Source organism: Mesocricetus auratus, unplaced genomic scaffold, assembly GCF_017639785.1.
Source record: "Mesocricetus auratus isolate SY011 unplaced genomic scaffold, BCM_Maur_2.0 Super-Scaffold_100676, whole genome shotgun sequence".
Classification (NCBI taxonomy): Eukaryota; Metazoa; Chordata; class Mammalia; order Rodentia; family Cricetidae; genus Mesocricetus; species Mesocricetus auratus.
The window spans coordinates 148,567,751-148,586,255 of record NW_024429266.1 but is presented as its reverse complement, the minus strand read 5'-3'; the positions used below and the strand labels follow the sequence as shown (position 1 = coordinate 148,586,255).

At 38.8% G+C, this 18,505-nt stretch overlaps 1 protein-coding gene across 1 annotated transcript in view; it reads right to left on the bottom strand.

The window, feature by feature from the left end:
- Gfpt1 (glutamine--fructose-6-phosphate transaminase 1) overlaps positions 1-18,505 on the bottom strand; it is a 44,327-nt gene that overhangs the window by 9,789 nt on the left and 16,033 nt on the right. The window contains exons 9-14 of the mRNA XM_005071116.4: positions 14,292-14,397; positions 12,108-12,271; positions 11,185-11,280; positions 7,590-7,687; positions 5,544-5,664; positions 4,980-5,137 (exon numbers count right to left, since the gene is read on the bottom strand). Coding sequence (XP_005071173.1) covers positions 4,980-5,137; positions 5,544-5,664; positions 7,590-7,687; positions 11,185-11,280; positions 12,108-12,271; positions 14,292-14,397 — 743 coding nt within the window. The remainder of the gene's footprint in view (positions 1-4,979; positions 5,138-5,543; positions 5,665-7,589; positions 7,688-11,184; positions 11,281-12,107; positions 12,272-14,291; positions 14,398-18,505) is intronic.

The window sequence follows — 18,505 nt, the reverse complement described above, 5'->3', positions numbered from 1 at the left end:
AACCTGGAAAAAAAGATGAGAATTAATTCCAATCCTTCACAGTGTACACTGTTCATCTTTTAAAAGCAACACTGTTGACGCTGACCTGGCTCAGTGTCTTAACTCTATTCTTAATTACAGAGCACTTAACTTGTGTCTGAGACTCACACAGCCTCTCATAAAACACCAGCTTATGAGTCTCGAACAGCCCTCAAAAGGAAGGGGAAAGAAAGACTGAAGGAAGGCACAGCTATCTGAATGTGCCTAACCACAGTGAGGAGAAAGGACACTAGAGATCTTTGGATAGCTATAAAATGCCCCACCCCTGCTCCTTAACCTTTGCCTACTGGCTGTTCCTCATTTTCACTTTTTTTTTCCTTTTAAGATAGGTCATACTCCATATGCTGGGTTAGAGTCAAAGTAATCCTCTTGCCTTGGTCTCCCAAGTGCAGAAAGTACAGCTGTGAGCCACACATTTAGCTCATTCTCACTTTGCACTAGAGTTATAGGAAACAGGCACCTTGTTTAGTGGTGTGCATGTGGAAGCCGGAGGTCAACCTTAGATATTCCTCAGGAGCTGCCCACTTTGTTTTTTGTTGAGACAGTCTCTCATTTGGGATCTAAGGCTCACTGATAATGCTACGCTGGAAGGAACATCAAGCCCTAGGAATCCACTCATCTTCATTCCCCAGTACTGAGATGATAAACACACTGCACTGGGCACAACTGCTTACATAGGCGCTGGATCTTAACTCAGATCTTCATGCTTGAGGGTAAAGCATTGTCCAGACAGTTATCCTCTGCACAGGTCCTCATTCTTACTTTTTTAACAAAGAAAAAAACAACTAAAAACTACAGACAAACCAAAACATATGTAAGTAAATAAAAATTAAGCACCTGCAAACCCATTATGACATATTTGTATTTATAATTATGTGTACTTGTGGGGGGCATGCATGCCACAGAGCATATATGGAGGTCAGAGGACAACCTCTAGGAGTCAGTTCTCTCCTTCTACCATGGGGGGGGGGGTCCATACTTAAGTTGTCAGGCTTGGCAATCAAGCACCTTTATTTACTTAGCCACCTTGCTAGCCCTAGATTTTCTTTCTTTATATTAAGTATGAAACAATATATTTTCAATAAAAAAGCTAATTATGAAGCTGGGTATGTTTGCACACATGGTGGTATACATCCATAATACCAAAACTTGGAAGGCAGGACCAGGAGGATTAGGAACCCAAGGCCCTCCTTAGTACAGAACAAGCTCAAGGTTAACCTTACATACATGAAATCCTGTCTCAAAAACATTTAATTAAAAAATACACATTAAGTTACAGAATTTTATAAGGCTCTTTTACACCTAACATCTTAACATTTTCCTTTGTTTAGTGGTCATTTTTTTCCCTATGGCTTCTGATGCCCTATGTGTTACAGGTTCAAGAACCCAAGACTGTCTTGACAATTAGCTCAGGCACAGAAAGCACCCAGAACAATTCCTGACACACAGACAGAACACCCCAAATAGCACTGGCAGCAACTGCACTGAAAGACATTTCTTCTACTATGACACAATGTTACAGGCACTGCAAGCAGCTTTCTCATTAGCTGCCTGTAAATACAAGATGCTCCTATTCTGTAACACTTTGTCAAAAAGTCAGACCTGTCTTATAGACAAATAGCTACCACCGTGACTTTTTTTTTTTAACATTTATTTATTTGCAGTTGGTGGCACACATGCTTGTCCTGACTGGCATGTGAAAGTCAGAGGACAAATTCATGTCAGTTAGTTTTTTCCTCTCATGGTATGGGTCCCAACGTTCCCCTGTCACTAAGGGTTTGCCTTTCAACAAACAGAGAATCGCTAACAGGATCTTGGTCTCCTGAGAAATGAAGCTGTTCCAAATCCAAAATGACCTGGCAACAAGCACTCAGTTTAGTCCCTCCAGACTACCACTAAAACGTACTCCACCACTGAGTGTGTATCCAGACACCACATTTTTCATTTCATCTGTGCATACAAGAAACTCATCATGATAAAAATAAGCTATACCTCATATTTACAGTCTACTAAGGTCTGAAAAAAATTTACCCAGAAACTGGTGATGGAATTTTTCAACTTGACTCTCTTTTTGTTCAATCCAAAACAAAATTACTTGGGTACATTAAAAAAAAAAATCAACCCAAGTCAGAAGTGTGGTAAAATTTTAGACACCTACAATAACAAAAACTGCAAATTCTGTACATTGACACCATCAATTGCTAAAGAAACACCAAATTATCTATGGTCTCACATTATGTAAAATTCAGTGATAGTCTTCTAAACCAACCATTTATCCAGGCAGAGTTGGAAATTTGTACACAGGCTCACCACCGAGTCAGTGATGGGGAGCAATGATTAACTTCTGTGATTACTTAAAACATATACTCATATTTACTATTCAGAAGCTGCTTACAGTTTCCCAATAGAACTCCAAACCAAGAATATCTAAGACAGTTGAAAACGAAATTACTTTGGAATCCAGGAAAAATGAAACTGTTACACTGCCATACTTATTAAGTACAAGTGTGGAGGTTAGAAGACAACTAACAGAGTCATTTCTCTCCTTCCCCTATAGAGGTTCTAGGAATCAAACTCAAGATTATCAGGCTTGGCTGATGTTGGTAGTGGACACCTTTACCTGCTAAGTCATCTTGCCATTACTCACTCTTTTAAAGCTGACAGTCACTTTAAAAAGAAATTACATACTATAAAAGATGCTTGCTTCCTTATCAAGATATAAGCACTGGGGAACTGGGTGAAGAGTATATGGGACTTCTCTGCACTGGGGCTATGACTAGGGTACCAGTTCATGTGTTAAAGGCTTGGTCCCTAAGGTGGTCCTCCTGGAGGATTACAGACCTCCTCCTTATGGTAGTAGCTGATATCTAGTAAGGGGTCCTTTTGTTACCTGGGAAAATCCTTGAAGGACCTTGTAGGACATCTGAGTCTCAGATCATCACTGCTGGCTCATTCCCCCAGAATGATATAACTGCCTTACCAGAGGCACAAAACAACGAGGCTACCTAATTTTAGACAGGAACCTCCAGAGCTATGAATCAAAATAAACCTCTTTCCTTCAAAATTAGTTGGCTCAGCTATTTTGTTATTATAATGTAAAGCTGACCAATATCACAACTTTGCAATTTCCTATAAATCTGTATGTTTCAAATTTTTTAAAAATTTAAATGAAGATTTGCTTTCAAAGAATGCACTACTGATACAACATGATGAACAAGCTTCAAAGGCTTCATGCTAAATGAAAGCCAGTTACAAAAGACTTGTATCATAAAACTCTCATTCATGAGAAAAATCTGGAAAATGACACAATAGTTAGTAAGAGAAAGCAGTAGTTATGACCATGAGGCTAGAGTTAGGAGTGAGCACTTACTGGCAAGGGCACAAAGGAATAAATGTTGTTCTGTGAATAAAGTCTCCTAAAACTATGTGTGGTGACAATTGCACAACCAAATAAGTTTACCACATGACAGTACAAGCTTCACCTTCATCAAACTGCAGAAAAAGATTAACGATGGAAAGTAGGTGGTGGGTAAATGAATGGGTGTTAAATCATTGTAACTGTTACATAAATGAAAAGCTTCATAATAAAATTTTGGAGGAAATTGAAGCTCTCCTAAAGTAAAGAATTAAGATGTTTTTAAAGTATGTCTCTTGCAACTCATCACCCTGTAACCCCACACATGCTAACCTGCAGTGGTTCATGAGGTGCTGTGGGTTAGGAGCCCTGTGTTTCCACACCTGACCAGAGCTGTCTAGACACTACTACAAACAGCTAGTATTCCCCACAGGACGGCCCTAAACACAAGCATCTTACATATTTTAATCACCAGATGGGGAAAATCCACATTTCAACTATGTATAGATTACAGTAATAGGAAGACTCTTAATTAAAACAAAATAAAAAATCAGAGTTTTTAACGTAAAAATCATAAACTTTCCACAAGATTTGGGGATTAAAGCTTAAACCACTGATACATATCAATCAACAAAAAAATATTAAGCAGAAAAACAGGTAAGCTGAAATTTCAAAAATTGTAAAAAGCAACATATTTGTAGAGATAAACCTTCCATATTTAAACAACTTACGAAGAGTTGCAAATCTCAACTTCAGAGAGCAAAGCTGTTTTATACAACTGTAAAACAATTTAAACTTCTGCAGATGCAGTATCTAAAGAGAAACAGATACTGTCCTGTACTATCTACTTTTATTGATCTGACTGTGTGGGGAAGGGAGGTATGTGCACTGTGAGTGTGCAAGCATGTATATCCATGCATAAGCAAAGGCGAGGAGGCCATAGGTACCCTGTTCTACCACTCTGACTTTTTGAGATATTGAACCTGGAGCTAGGTTGGTGGCTAACAAGCTCCAGGATCCTTCTGTCTCCACACAACCACCCCATAATCACAGCAACACATCACAGGCAGACATGATCAGGCTTTTCACATGGGTGCTAGGGATTTGAACTCAGGTCTCAAGATGACACAGCAAGCATTCTTAAATAAGGAACATCTACTCAGTCCCCATCAGCATTTTTTTTTACTGACAATTTTACAATGTATATTCCTTGTTAAGGTTTTTCAAAAGTAACATCATATTCTGACATACTTAAGGAAACCAGGAATACATAAATTAAAAAATAAAAACATCAATAATTATTAGGATTAAACTGCCCACTTCTAATTTACTGCTTTTCTAATTCCAACTACACTAGTACCAGGGTGATGTTATGACTGCTTGGAGCTATTGTGCTTGGAGAGTAGGTTGTGCAGGATGAACAAGAAAAGCTATGGGGATCTTTTCAAAGCCAACCTCTTAAACACCTGTCATCTGTTAGCTTGAAGACTACAATAGGGAAAAGAACACATCAGCTGGCCCACAGACCAGCACCCCTCACCAGCAGTGTGATTAAGTAACTTCTGTGAAAAAACCAAGGATTTACCTTTGTACTGGCCACACCAATCTCAGGACCAGCATTAATGTGAACCCCACAATCGGTCTCCCTTGATATAGAACTGCCAACTGTATTTGTGATCCCCACAGTCAAGGCTCCTCTCTCCTTACAGTAACGAAGACCCATCAGGGTGTCAGCTGTCTCACCTGTGTAAAATGGACAAAAGTAACACACAAAGCAGTTTCAGAGTATGCTGTTTCTTACATGAAAAACTGACTGGTCACACTTTCAATGTTATCATTTGTTTTAAATAAAGCATGAGGCATGTTCTTATTAAACTTATATAAGATATAGCCAGGCAGGGTGACACGATCCTTTAATCCCAGCACTTGGGTGGAAGAGACAAGCAGATCACTGAGTTGGAGGCCAGCCAGGTCTACCTACTGAGTTCAGGCCAGCCAAGGCTACACATTGAGACCATATCTCAAATAACCATACATTTACAAGACAGGGTTTCATCGAATTTAAGTTTCAGTTTTTACAAGATATGCTAGAATTAAGAAAATTGACTTACAATGACTTTTTTCCCCTTTGAGTCTAAAATGAACCTACCTGACTGACTAATGAAAAAGCAAACATCATCTCGAAAGACTGGAGTGTTTCTATCCAAGAAGTCACTAGCAAGCTCCACCATCACCGGCAACTCTGTCAGCTCCTCCAGAACCTGACGGGTCTACAGAAGAAAGAGAACACAATCTGCCTTCAGACATTCTTTTTCATTGAACTTCTTTGGTCTTAATGTACAGTTTGTACTTTTCTGATTATAAAAATAACACACAGACTAGAGGTATAGCTCAGTGGTGAGCACTTGCCTAGCATGCACAAGGCCAACCCCATCACTGGTTCCAACCCCAGCACTGCCAAAAGAAAAACAAGGCATAAATTTGGAAAACATTAAGTAATATAAACTAAAGAATAAAAAACTGAAAGTATTCAATAGCCTACTTAAAACAACTACCAATGTGTATGTCCTATTTTGTATTCAATACTAGAGTCGTCTGGAACTCACTATGTAGTATGGCCTCAAATTTGCAGTAAGGGAAAGGAAGAGAGACAGATTGAAACTAAGACCCTTGCAAAGTTGTCTTTACAGCTCTGGAACTTTTGCTTGCCCATAAACTGAAACAGAATTGTTTTGTTGTACTTGGTTCCACAATGATTCTAATTTGGCAGTTTTTAGCAACATTGCAGCAACATGATGATAACAATATTACAGCAACATGAATGAATGTCAAGTATCTGAAAATTAAATGTTCTTACTTTTAGTTATTTAAAAATTAACATAACTTTCCAGGTGGTGGTGGTTTACACCTTTAATCCCAACACTCAGGAGGCAGAGGCAAGCAGATCTCTGGGAGTTTGAGGCCAGTCTGGTCTACAGAGTGAGTTCTAGGACAACTAGGGCTACATAGAAACCCTGTCTCAAAAAAACAAAATGGAAAAATATTAGATTCCACAAGGTAAGAGATAAAAATTTTTGTTAGAGCAAATAAATTATTATCACGAACTTTGAAAATCAATCTTAAAGCAGAAACTGAGTGCAAGAGATCAGAGTACGCCAGCATGCAATATACTTCCTTATAAGGAAACTACAGCTGGATCCAGTTTACTACGAGGCCATGTTTCTTTACTGACAACCAATATAAGTTCCTAGCACAGAACTTTCAGCTTTTAAACCCTAATTTGACAAAGTCTGGGCTGGAGAGACAGTTTAGAAGTTAAGAGCATCAGCTGCTCTTACAGAGGACTCAGGTCCAGTTTCCAGCTCACAGCCATCAGTAATTCCAGGAGATCCAATGCCCTCTTCTGACCTGCAAGGGCACCAGGCACACACATGGTGCACAGACAAATTTGCAGGAAAACAAATAAATCTAAAAATTCAATAAAAACAAAAAAATAGGTCTGTTAACAAGCAGACTTCCTTTCTTTGCAGAAATGTACCCATGAAGCAAACCCTGCTGAGGTTAACACAAGTCACTGGCCATCTGTCTGAGTCTAGTAGGCAATTCTAAGCAAAATAAGCAAACCTCAAGAGCTATTAAGAGGTTGAAGAAGGAGGATCTTAGACCTGGTCTTAACAAAACACCCAATGACAATAAGAAGGAATGCTCTGTGGGCCACTTAGGACAATGCAAAGCCCCTCCCCTCTCTGTTTATGATGTCAATCAAAGGCAGCCTATATGTATATGTAAAGACTCCATATAACAAATCTTTCATTAAAAATAATTCAAGCAACTAGGACCTCTCTGTCCCTTTCCTGAAATGTCATGTAAAAAATGACACAATAACATGTTTTAACAAAAGATAGTTTTACAAGGCTAAAGCAAGATGGTTCAATAAGTTAAAGCACTTGTCATACAAGCCTGGAGACCTAAATTGAATCCTCAAAACCCACATAAAGGTAGAAGGAGAAAACCTACTCCACAGTTGTTCCCTGACCTTCACATACATGCCTCTCTACACAAAAGGTGCATGCATACAGTAATACTTTTAAAGTTTTAAACGTAAGTCTTACATGGTATGTTACTAGAAACACTACTGATCTACAGATATCCCGATTCCAACACAACATAACTAAAATGTAAAGAGGTCACTTACTGCCATTCCAGCGTGATAACTTGTGCCACAAGCAATAAGAATCAACCGCCGACACCGCTGGATCTCCTTAATGTGATCTTTTAAACCTCCCAAATTCACTGAAATAGAAATTTATGTTTATAATTACTTAGGAAAGAACCATATAAACAAGCAATCCTTTTCCTAAGTATCTACTGTCAATTTGAAAAATCAATACTATTGTTTTAAGCAATTCATATTCCTTTTTGGAAGACTATTTTGCTGTAGTTATGTAAATTAACAGTTCACAGCTTAACTGGCCCCTCACCAAACCTGCACTCACCTCACTAACTACCAAGGAGTACAAACAGGCACTGATTCACTTTAAGTCACTTTCATTCCTCTCTGTAGAGAAAAAGTTACCTCAAAGGAAAAATCATAGGGACAGAACCAGCAGATCAACTGGCAGCAAAAGCTGGATTTGGAGAGAAGATGACAACAGGGGCATAATGAAATTTCCAGAATGACAGAACTGTTCTATGTCTTGATTCTGTTGAAGTCATAAGTATGACTGTTACAAAGTTCTGTCAAAACCAAGAATTTTGCTGGGTGGTGGTGGTGCACGCCTTTAATGCTAGCACGTGGCAGAGGCAGGCGGATCTCTGTGAGCTCAAGACTAGCCTGGTCTACAAGAGCTAGTTCCAGGACAGCCTCCAAAGCCAAAAAGAAATCCTGTCTCGAAAAACAAAACAAAAAACAAACAAAAAAATTCTTGTCTTCAATAAGATTAACTACTGCCAGACCCTACAACCAAATTAATACTATGCATTGAGATCATTTAAGATTATGTACTCAACTTGCTATCCTACTGTATGCTCAGCCTGCTCAACCTCCCTTTAAGAGAACAACATAACCAACTTGACTATGCTTTGGATTTCCCATGCAATCAGCTTTTACAACTTAAGCTAAATGCATAGTTTTAGTCTTAAATTTTATACTTTCCATGCCTCTGACCCAGAATAATGCATGTGTGTTGTGGTAATCATTTGCCAAAAGTAGCAAATAGGTTGAAAGCAACCTTAAACAAAACAAATAACACATAAATGTCAGAAGCAATGTGTGCATATAGGTCTGTTTGTGGTTTTGAGTGCTGTTATGGGTCAGTAAAGTAACTTCTGCCCTTGTAAAACTCAAAGATTTTTATGAAGAATTCGTCATTTCTTTCCCACACCATGTTGTTCAATAGAGAGCAAAGCTCTGTGTTAGGGACAGCACAATACACAGATCAGGCACAACAGAGAGGCAACAGGGACAGACAGATCAGTCATACAGAATAGACATGCTACCAACATGCCAGTAACCACAGATGGAAGACACAGGGAGAGAGGCACAGAAGTCAAAACTGAGCTCTTTCTTGGTCAAACTACTTCAAGAAGAAGTTTCTGTTCTCATTCCTTAATGCAACAGTGATACATTTTGATCCCCCCTCCCAGGGTTTCTTTAATATGGTATCAATGAACTAACACTGCAGTACTGTTTGTATACAAGTCCACTCTTCTCTCAGTTTTTGCCACTGCCATCTATCTAACTGCTCCAGGTCTGATGTTGGCATTACCTGAATTGCTTATACACCCCCCCCCCACATCCCTTTACTGAAATCCCTTTGGACCATCATCTTCCTGAAGATCATGACAGCAACGTTCTCTCAACTCTGTCTCTTTTTAAATTTCCAAAACAGGTTGGAGATAGCTCGATGGGTAGTGTTTGCTGTGCAAGCATGAGGACCTGATTTTGGATCTCTAGGACTCACATAAAAAGCTGGAGGGGGTGGGGAATTCCAGCATTAAGAAGGTAGAGACAGGCAAATTCTAACATTAGGAAGGTAGAGCTCAATAATGAGCCAATCTAGGCAATCAATGAGCTCCAGATTCAGTATAGAGACATTATCTCAAAAAATAAGGTGGAAGGCAACTGAGGAAGACACTTGACATTGACCTCTGACCTCCACATATATTGTGCAATATTAGTTTAAGATGTTTTACATTTGTTTATGCTGTGGCGTATTTGTTTAATGATGCAAAGATGTGTTGCATTCTTTTATGTAGCCTTTGTTACTTTGTGTTACTTTGCCTGCCTAAAACATCTGGTTGGTATAATAAAGAGCTGAACAGCCAACAGCTAGGCAAGAGAAGGATAGGTGGGACTGCCAGGCAGAGAGAATAAATAAGAAGAGAAATATAGAATTGAAAAAAAGAGTGAGCAAGGAGCAACAAAATGAAAAGAGGAGGATGCCAGGGGCCAGCCACACAGCTAACCATGGAGTAAGAAGGAAAGAATGATATATAGGAAAAAGAAAAGTAAAAAGCTCAAAGGCAAAACATAGTTAAAGAGAAATGGAATAATTTAAATTAGAAAAACTGGCTAGAAATAAGTCAAGCTAAGGCTGGACATTCATAAGAATAAATGTTTTTATTTGAGACCTGGGTGGCAGGCCCCCCCCCAAAATATATATGCACGCCAACACACATGCCCACTTTCTTTCATAACTCTTCAAGTACGACATCTGGAACATACCCTAGACTATAGAGTTCTCCATGAGCAATCTCCTGATGGTTTTCCCACCAATGCACTTAGCTAATGCTCTTCCAGCCAGCTGAGCATTCCCATCTGACATCTACTTATTTACATCTTCCAAACCCTTACCTTCTTATTTTATGAGGCCTTCCCTCATCCCAAGATCCCTTTCTACAAACAGACTCATTCTTCGTATTTCCTAAATTCAATATTAAACTACAAGCATTTTCTAGTGCCAGGATCACATTTTCCTTTCCTTGAAATTATTAATTATATATTGATCTCCTTTACAAAGGATTAAAATCTTGAGGACAAGACTACATTAGAAACTTTACTATAGTAGTCTACTCCTATGACATGAGTTGAAGACTAAGAGTCTATGGCCTTAAGATGTCTGTAAGATCCTGTGATGTGTGTTCTAGAATCTAATGTTGCCCTTTAACTTCTACCTTAAACATGGAGTAGGGTACAAGCATCATGAAAGACCTCTGTGGAAGTCCATGCTTTTGCTTGCTTCTGAAAGAAACACAAGGGCTAGAGAGATGACTTGGTGGTTAAGAGCACTGCTGTTCTTGCAGAAGACTTGGATTCTGTTCTCAGGACCCACACGATGGCTCACAGCTATATACAACTCCAGTTCCAAAAGATCCATTGTCTTTTTCTAACCTCCAAGAGCACCAGGCACACATGTGGTACACATACACACAGGCAGTCAAAACTCTCTCACACACAAAACAAATGACTCTGAAAGCACAAATATATCCTGGCTGATTCATGTAACCTGAGCAAGCAGACAGGTAGGTTCTTTCCAGAATCCACAATGCCCAAGACATGCTAAGAACTGCCCCTGACAGCCACAGCAAGAACCCATTATGTGACAGTCACTCCTTTACCATTTTTAAATATGCCATTCAGTGGGGGTGACTCCACCCTGAAGTGCAATCACACTTTGATGTCTGACAATCTCAGCTGTTCCACAGATCTATATAAAGGACAATAAGCTTCAGGTTGCTAATGGCAGTCCTACAAGAGACTGAAATGAAACAACAGTAAATGTCATTACCAGTATAGTCATCAAAATTGACTCTTCCTCTCATTGTGTTCACAACAGATTCTGGCTGCTCAAAAATTTCTTTCTGCATAAATGAGCTAAAGTTACCTACAAAAAATAGAAATTACACAATTAAAACAACAGTAAGTGAGCTAAAGAGTAAGAAATCTGTACACAATGAAGTTATATTTTTTCAACATAATCTTGATACATAAAACAAAAGGTTATGCAATAAAGACATCAGGTTAACATCCTAGAAGCCTCCATGTTTGAAAAATGAACAAGAAAAAAAGTCACTTTTATTTACCTAATAGCTAAAATGCATAGTTACACAAAATCAGAGGCATAAGATAAATTTTTAGTCAAAGTTAAGTTCAGACCCATAAAGCTACCCTTTACTATGTTGACTACAAAAAGTTCCTCATTTATAAATAAAATCAGTGTATACTTCTTATTATGGACTGTAGTATGGCTCATGGGACTTTGCAGACAGTAGTTGTAGAACTACACAAGCCAATCAGAAAGGAGAACAAAAATCCTAACAGTTACTGGCAGTAAACATTATGTAGGGTACACTGATATCAGGTACTGTTTTAAAGTCTTATAGTGATCAGCTTTATTGATCTTCAACACAACCTTAATGAGATGGAGTCTGTTTTTCCCTCTTAAGACATGAGATGGCTGATGCACAGAAAATACAAGAAGTGTGCTGGACGAGCATCTTTAAACATGTGGTACTATCTCCTTACAAAGTTAAAAACAAACCATGAATCAGTTTCAAGAACTATTCTAAGACTAGCAGATAATTTCTCCAGAGTCATTCCTTTCCCTGGATTGACCATCTACTCATCATATGGAAGCTTCATAAGCAGGGTAGGAAACAGAATGATTCCTTTCTTTAAGCATCCTAAGTCCAAACATTGCAAGATACTCACCCTTCATGATCTGCTGGAGTTCCATCTGGAGGGTTTGCACAGCTCGGCCAGGATGGTCTCCTGCAGTTCGTTTAATTCGATGGATAGAAAGACGGCCCTCCACCACTGCTGCAACATCGTCATCTTCAAGAAAGATGACACGATTGGTGTGCTCTATCACTGCACTACAAAATGGTCATGGAGATGTTATCAATAACCAAGATCACTGTCACCAAGAAAGCTATCATTAGAGCACACAGACCATGCTCAAACACCAACTCTCCTTACACCTCATGTTAACTGTCAATGTCCTCACTTCCTACAGGGCCACACTGAAGATGTGGTCATTGTGGAAAAAAATAAAGTGGATATCTGCACAGCAACCTAACCAATCAGACAAAATCAGAAGGGATGGTTATTTCCATCTCACCAAAACCTGTCATTTTAACCCCTATTAGTGAACAGTTCCGTTCACTGGCACTGATGAACACAAGCTGCCTCCAGTTCTTTGGCTGGTTTCTGCAGCACCCTCCTAACTGCCCACTACTTCTCTTACCTCCCTACCCATCCTCCTCTTCTGCTCAAGTCAACATCAAAAGGTAATGCAAATCAAAAATTTTCCTTCACCCAGCAAATCACTTTCAGCTCCCACTGATTCTCAGAAAATCTTCAAATTGCCATGCATATCCCATCAAGCATCCTCTCATTCTACTCAAGCTGTCTAATGCCCTTCCCAAACTCTCACAGGTGGGCCATCTGCACAGAGCAAATCTTCTTCTCCCAACCTTTCCAATTAGCTCCTGACTGTCCCTTAGCTCACTCTGAGCTTCATTCCCTTAATCCTGCTCATGAAGGATTAAATGATCTTGCTATGGGCAAGTGTTATCTCCTCTGTTATAGCAGACCACATAGTATTTTTATCTTACCATTCTCCTGAAGCTAGCATATGGTGTTGCTCAATAAGCATTAAAAATGAATCTGTGGTGATATATTGTTTATGATCTAATAAATGCACTGGAGACAAGTTTGCAAAGCCAGTCACACTAGTTAGCTATAGAAACCAGACAGTGATGGTACACATCTTTAATCCTCGGACTCAGGAGAAAGGTAGATGGCTACTAGAAAGTGAATCAGAGTTCATGCCTTTAATCCCAGGACCCATGAGAAGTATTTAAGACAGGAACAGGGTCTCAGAGTTAGCATTCATTCTCCAGTCACATTGAGGATAGAAAGACATTGAAGTCTCTAGCCACAATGAGGAGAATATAGGAGTCTGAGTGAATCTGAGGAGCAGTCAGGTTGGGAGCAGTTTGAGGATCTCCCCTATGGTCTGTGCTGAGGTAGAGGTAAGAGCTAGAGGCTAACTGCTTTGCTGATTTTCAGCTTGAAACCTGAACTTCAATATCTGTCTCTGGGTCTTTAATTTTTCGTGATGCATGAATCAAAAGCTGATAGGCTTCTGTAATTCCTAGTTTAGGTCATAACTATCAACTGTCTATAGTAAACTCACTTACTGACAGCAAAGACAAGCTTGCAAAATCTAGTAAACAGTAAACCTTATTTCTCACTCAGATAATACATTTCCAGAAGTACTAAATGGTATCATTTTCTCATTCTTATTTCCTCTTATTTATAGTCACAGTGAATGAATCAATCAAGTATCTGAGTGGTTCTATTTTATCCCCACTCCTACAGTATTCGAATTACCAATGCCTCTAAATATTCCACTGCATTTTCTTTTAAAATTTCAGTCTTCCTTTGTAAAAGGATTACGATGTAAATTAACACTAAATATAAAAGCTAAATGTCCACATGAGTTCCAAACTATAGTTTCTCAGCAACTGTAACTGCTTGAAAAACAATCCCTCCTCTCTATAATACTTGGGTACACCTCCTGGAAATAAAACAAAACAAAGAAATAAACAAATACTCCAAAGGAAATGCATTAGAATAGGTCTCTAAGAATATATGAGGCTTGGTAAAGTAACCAACATGCTTTGGAGTGATAGGAAAAGTGTCTTATTGTCCCATGTCAACAAGGTGACCTCTAATTTCTCAATTAGGTTCTGGAGCTGAGACATCACTAGTAATGGATTGCTTGTTAGAGTCAGAGGTTCTGTTCTCAACACCTAGATTTTTGTAAATACCTTCATGGTTTGGGAAGATTTTCCTAAAAATTGTCTTAACTCAATGAAGGGAGCTCACCTTGCATCAGAAGCAAAGTAATATTCAACTGCCTTTTCCTCAACAGGGAAAAGGCATGTTGTGCTGTCCACACGGGAAAGATTACAGCTTCCTTTCTTGTCTTTGCCTAGGGCACAGAGATAACATAAAATCAGCAAGCACAGAAAATCATGCTACAATTTAGAAATAGGCAGTATAACTGTTTATAAAGTCAACAACAAAAAGAAAAAAGAGCAACACAAACAAATTCAGCATTTCTCAAACTTGAGGTAGCTCACTGGATTTCCATGCAGTAAGCCAGTAAGGGCAGACAGGAAGTGCAGTGAAACAACTACAAAGACTGTACACACAACAGTGCTACACTGTAAACTCCACAATGTTACTTCTTTTCAGGTAGAAAACAATCTATTAATAACAACTTTTAAAAATCTACAGGCTGCAAGGCTAGAAAAAGGGCTCAGAGATTGTGGTGGTTTGAACAGATATGGCACCCATAGACTCATGTGTTTGAATGTTTAGTCCATAAGGATGGCACTATTCAGACGTGTGGCCTTGTTGGAGAAGGTGTGGCTTTGTTGGTGAAAGTAAGACACTAGGTTGGTGGGCTTTGATATCTCAGAGGCTCAAGTCAATTCTCTGCCTACGATCCAAATGTAGAACCCTCAGCTTCTTCTCCAATACCATGTCTGCCTGCATGCTGAATGCTCCATGCCATGAAGATAATGGACTAAACCTCTGAACTGTAAGTCAGTTCCAATTAAATGTTTTCCTTTATAAGAGTTGCTATGGTCAATGTGCCTCTTCACAGCAATAAAACCCTACCTAAGACAAAGATAAAAGAGCACTCAATGCTATTGCCAAAGGACCCAGGCTTGGTTCACAGCACCCATATGGTGGCTCACACCCATTCATAACTCCAATTCTAAGGGATCAGACTCATTTTTCTGCCTCCCTAAGTACCAGAAACACTTGTGATACACATACATACATGCAGGCAAAACATTCATCATATAAAACATTTAAATTAAAAAAACCCCAAAACATAATATAGTACAACGAAGGGTAAAGGCAGACTAGTGCCAAGTTAGTTTCTTAAATAAAATTTCTTGAGATTTTAAAAAGCAAATCAGGTCTATAATATTCCATTAAAATCAACGCAAAGGGGACTGATGAGATGGCCCAGCAGGTAAAGGCACTAGCCACTAACCCTGAAAACCTGAGTTCACTTCCCAGGTCTCACATGGTAGAAGAATACTAACTTCCACAATCTATCCCTGACTGCCACACATATGCTGTGGTATGTGCAGTATGTGTACTGTATATATACACATACATGAATAAATAAATGTAATTATAAAGCAAAACACATGCCACTTTAACCATGTAATGCCGATATGGCACATAGTCACAGGTAATGCTATAAGTCAAGAATCTCGCCTGTCTCAGTAGTGCATATCCAGTATCTTTTTAATTCTGGCACTTAATTCTTCATCAGTAATAATTGTTTTTGTTTTTCCTTCTCACAACTAACATAGAAATGAAGAAGTATGCTGGTATGACAAATTCTTTAAATTAAAGCCATGCTTATAGTTCTAGTACCTGGGAGGTCAGAGGCAGGAAGATTACATAGTTTCAGTTACATAGTTTGAGGCCAGACTGGGCTACCAGGAACAGCTATGTCTTTTCTCCAATGCCTGAGCATAGTAGATCTTTATAAATCAAGGGCAGAATATCCACAGAATACCACAAGTTACTTGCAAAAATTCATATCTTATCCTCTAAAATGTATGTACAATGACTAGATAACTATTCTTAGAAATATGCATCCAAGTTCTACCTTTGGCTATCTGGAATGATTTAAGCATGAAACCAAAATATTACTTCCCAGCCAAACCCAAAAGCAGAGATGGCCAGGCGTTGGTGCACGCCTTTAATCCGAGCACTTGGGAGGCAGAGACAGGAGGATGTCTGTGAGTTCAAGGCCACCCTGGTCTCCAGAGTGAGTTCCAGGACAGCATCCAAAGCAATACAGAGAAACCCTGTCTCGAAAAACAAAACAAACAAATAAAAAAAAGCAGAGATGATAGTCAAACTTTAAAACATAACTATGTGGGCTGGAGAGATGGCTCAGAGGTTAAGAGCACCCTCTGTTCTTCCAGAGGACCTAGGTTCAATTCCCAGCACCCATATAGCAGCTCGCAACTGTCTGTGACTCCAGTTCCAGGGGAATCTCACACAGAAAGCAAAACACCAGTTCATATAAAATAGAAATAATTTAAAAAACTGAGTAAAAAAAAAAAAAAACAGACACACACAACTATGCATTGACATACTATAAAAAGGTAGCAACTGCTCACAAAGGCATATGCCAATGAACTCCTATGCAATACTAATTTAACAGCTACTTGCTTTTGGCAAAAATCTTAAAACTGTCCATCAAAAAGTAAATTCCAAACCAAGGAGCTTAGTGGAACACAACTTTTATCCAGCACTGAGTTCAAGGTCAGCCTGTCCTATAGAGTAAGTTCTAGGTTAGTCAGAGCTACATAGTAAGATGTTGGAGAGATATCTCATTGGTTAATAGCACTGGCTACTCTTACAGAGGACCTAGGTTGGATTCCCAATGTCCACATGGTAGCTCACAACTACTTGTAACTCTAGAGTCAGAGGATCAAATACCCTCTCTTCTGGCCTCTGCAGGTAACTGCACACGTGTGGTGCAAATACATGCAGGTGAACACTCATATACAAAAATAAATAAAACCTCAAAAAATTGTTCAGTAACTCTTAAAAAACAAAACAAACAAACAAAAAACACTGAATCGTTTGTTTCTAAAAAGATTACCATCATATGTGCAAGCCAGTACTCTGGAAGTTGATGCAAGAGAATCAACAGTTTGAGGCCAACCTCAACTATATAGTAAGACTTTGTCTCAAAATACACAATCTAAATTGAAAAACAAGTAGAACTAAAGCCCAATACCAACATTTAAAAAATGTAACCAGCTTTGTTTCTAAAATGCCCTAAAGTTGAGTATAACTCCAAATATTTGTAACTTTATTGTTAAGATAACAGAAGTATATCTGATTGAAATATTTGAAAGAATTTGAGGCATCACTGCCTATAAATGTCTATAAAATTCTTTTCCATTTGAGGATTCTTTTGTTCAACTGAAATGAAATACTGTATCACCCATTTTTCAGTGGGAAAAGGTGACTTTAAGTTGGAGACAATGGCAAAAACCTGAAATCAAGCCCAAAGTTCTCTCTACAGCCCTTCCAATAAGGCTGTCTCATGACATCATGGCACTGAGCTCCACAGCATCTAACTACTAGAATTAGAGAAACATGGATATCAAATGTCATTTCCCAGGATAATGTTTCTCCAAACTTTTGAAGACCTTTCCAAAAGCCACCTAAAATAGCCTACAAGATAGCATTTATGACACACAATAAGCAGTACTGTCATAGGAATCTAGAACTGTAGAACCAACTTATGTGTTATCATTGCTAGACTAGTCTTTCTTTGGGAATGGACTGGGAAAAAAGTAATACAGCAGGAAAAAAAAAGTATCATAAAGCATTGAAAGTTGTTTAAAGAAATAATTTTCTTCCCAAGTAAAACATGAAAGCAATCATCCAAAGATGAAAACGCTCAGCATTCTTTGGTGACTGTTATTCAAGAAGCCAAGAATTACATATTCATAACGAAGTTTTCAATTTTCTGAACCCAGCAGTCCCCTACCTTATACATGGAAAGTTCATAGCAGTAAGTAAACTAACAAAAAGTACACTGTTGTTTTTAGTTCTGTGTAATTCAATAAAATGGTTCCGAGTTTGCATAAAGACATACTAAAAAATCCATCATGGCCATGTGTGGGGCACACTGCAGCACTCAAGAGACATGGGCAGGGTTATGAGTTAAAGGTCAGCCTTGGCTACACAGCAAGTTTGAGGTTAGTGTAGGCTATGCAAGATCCTGTTTCAACCTCCTCTCAAAAAATAAAAATAAAGGAAAGAAAGAAATTGGTGCCAGAGAGGTGGCTCACCAGTCACTAATATTTCCTGTTCTTTCAGAGAACCCAGGTTTGGTTTCCTGAACCCCTATCAGGCAGCTCACAACAATATATAACTCCAGCCCCAGGGGATTTGAAGCCTCTGGCCTACCAGGGTACCTTCACTGTCATGCACATATTCACATGCAGACATACATGTCTACATATAATAAGAAAAAG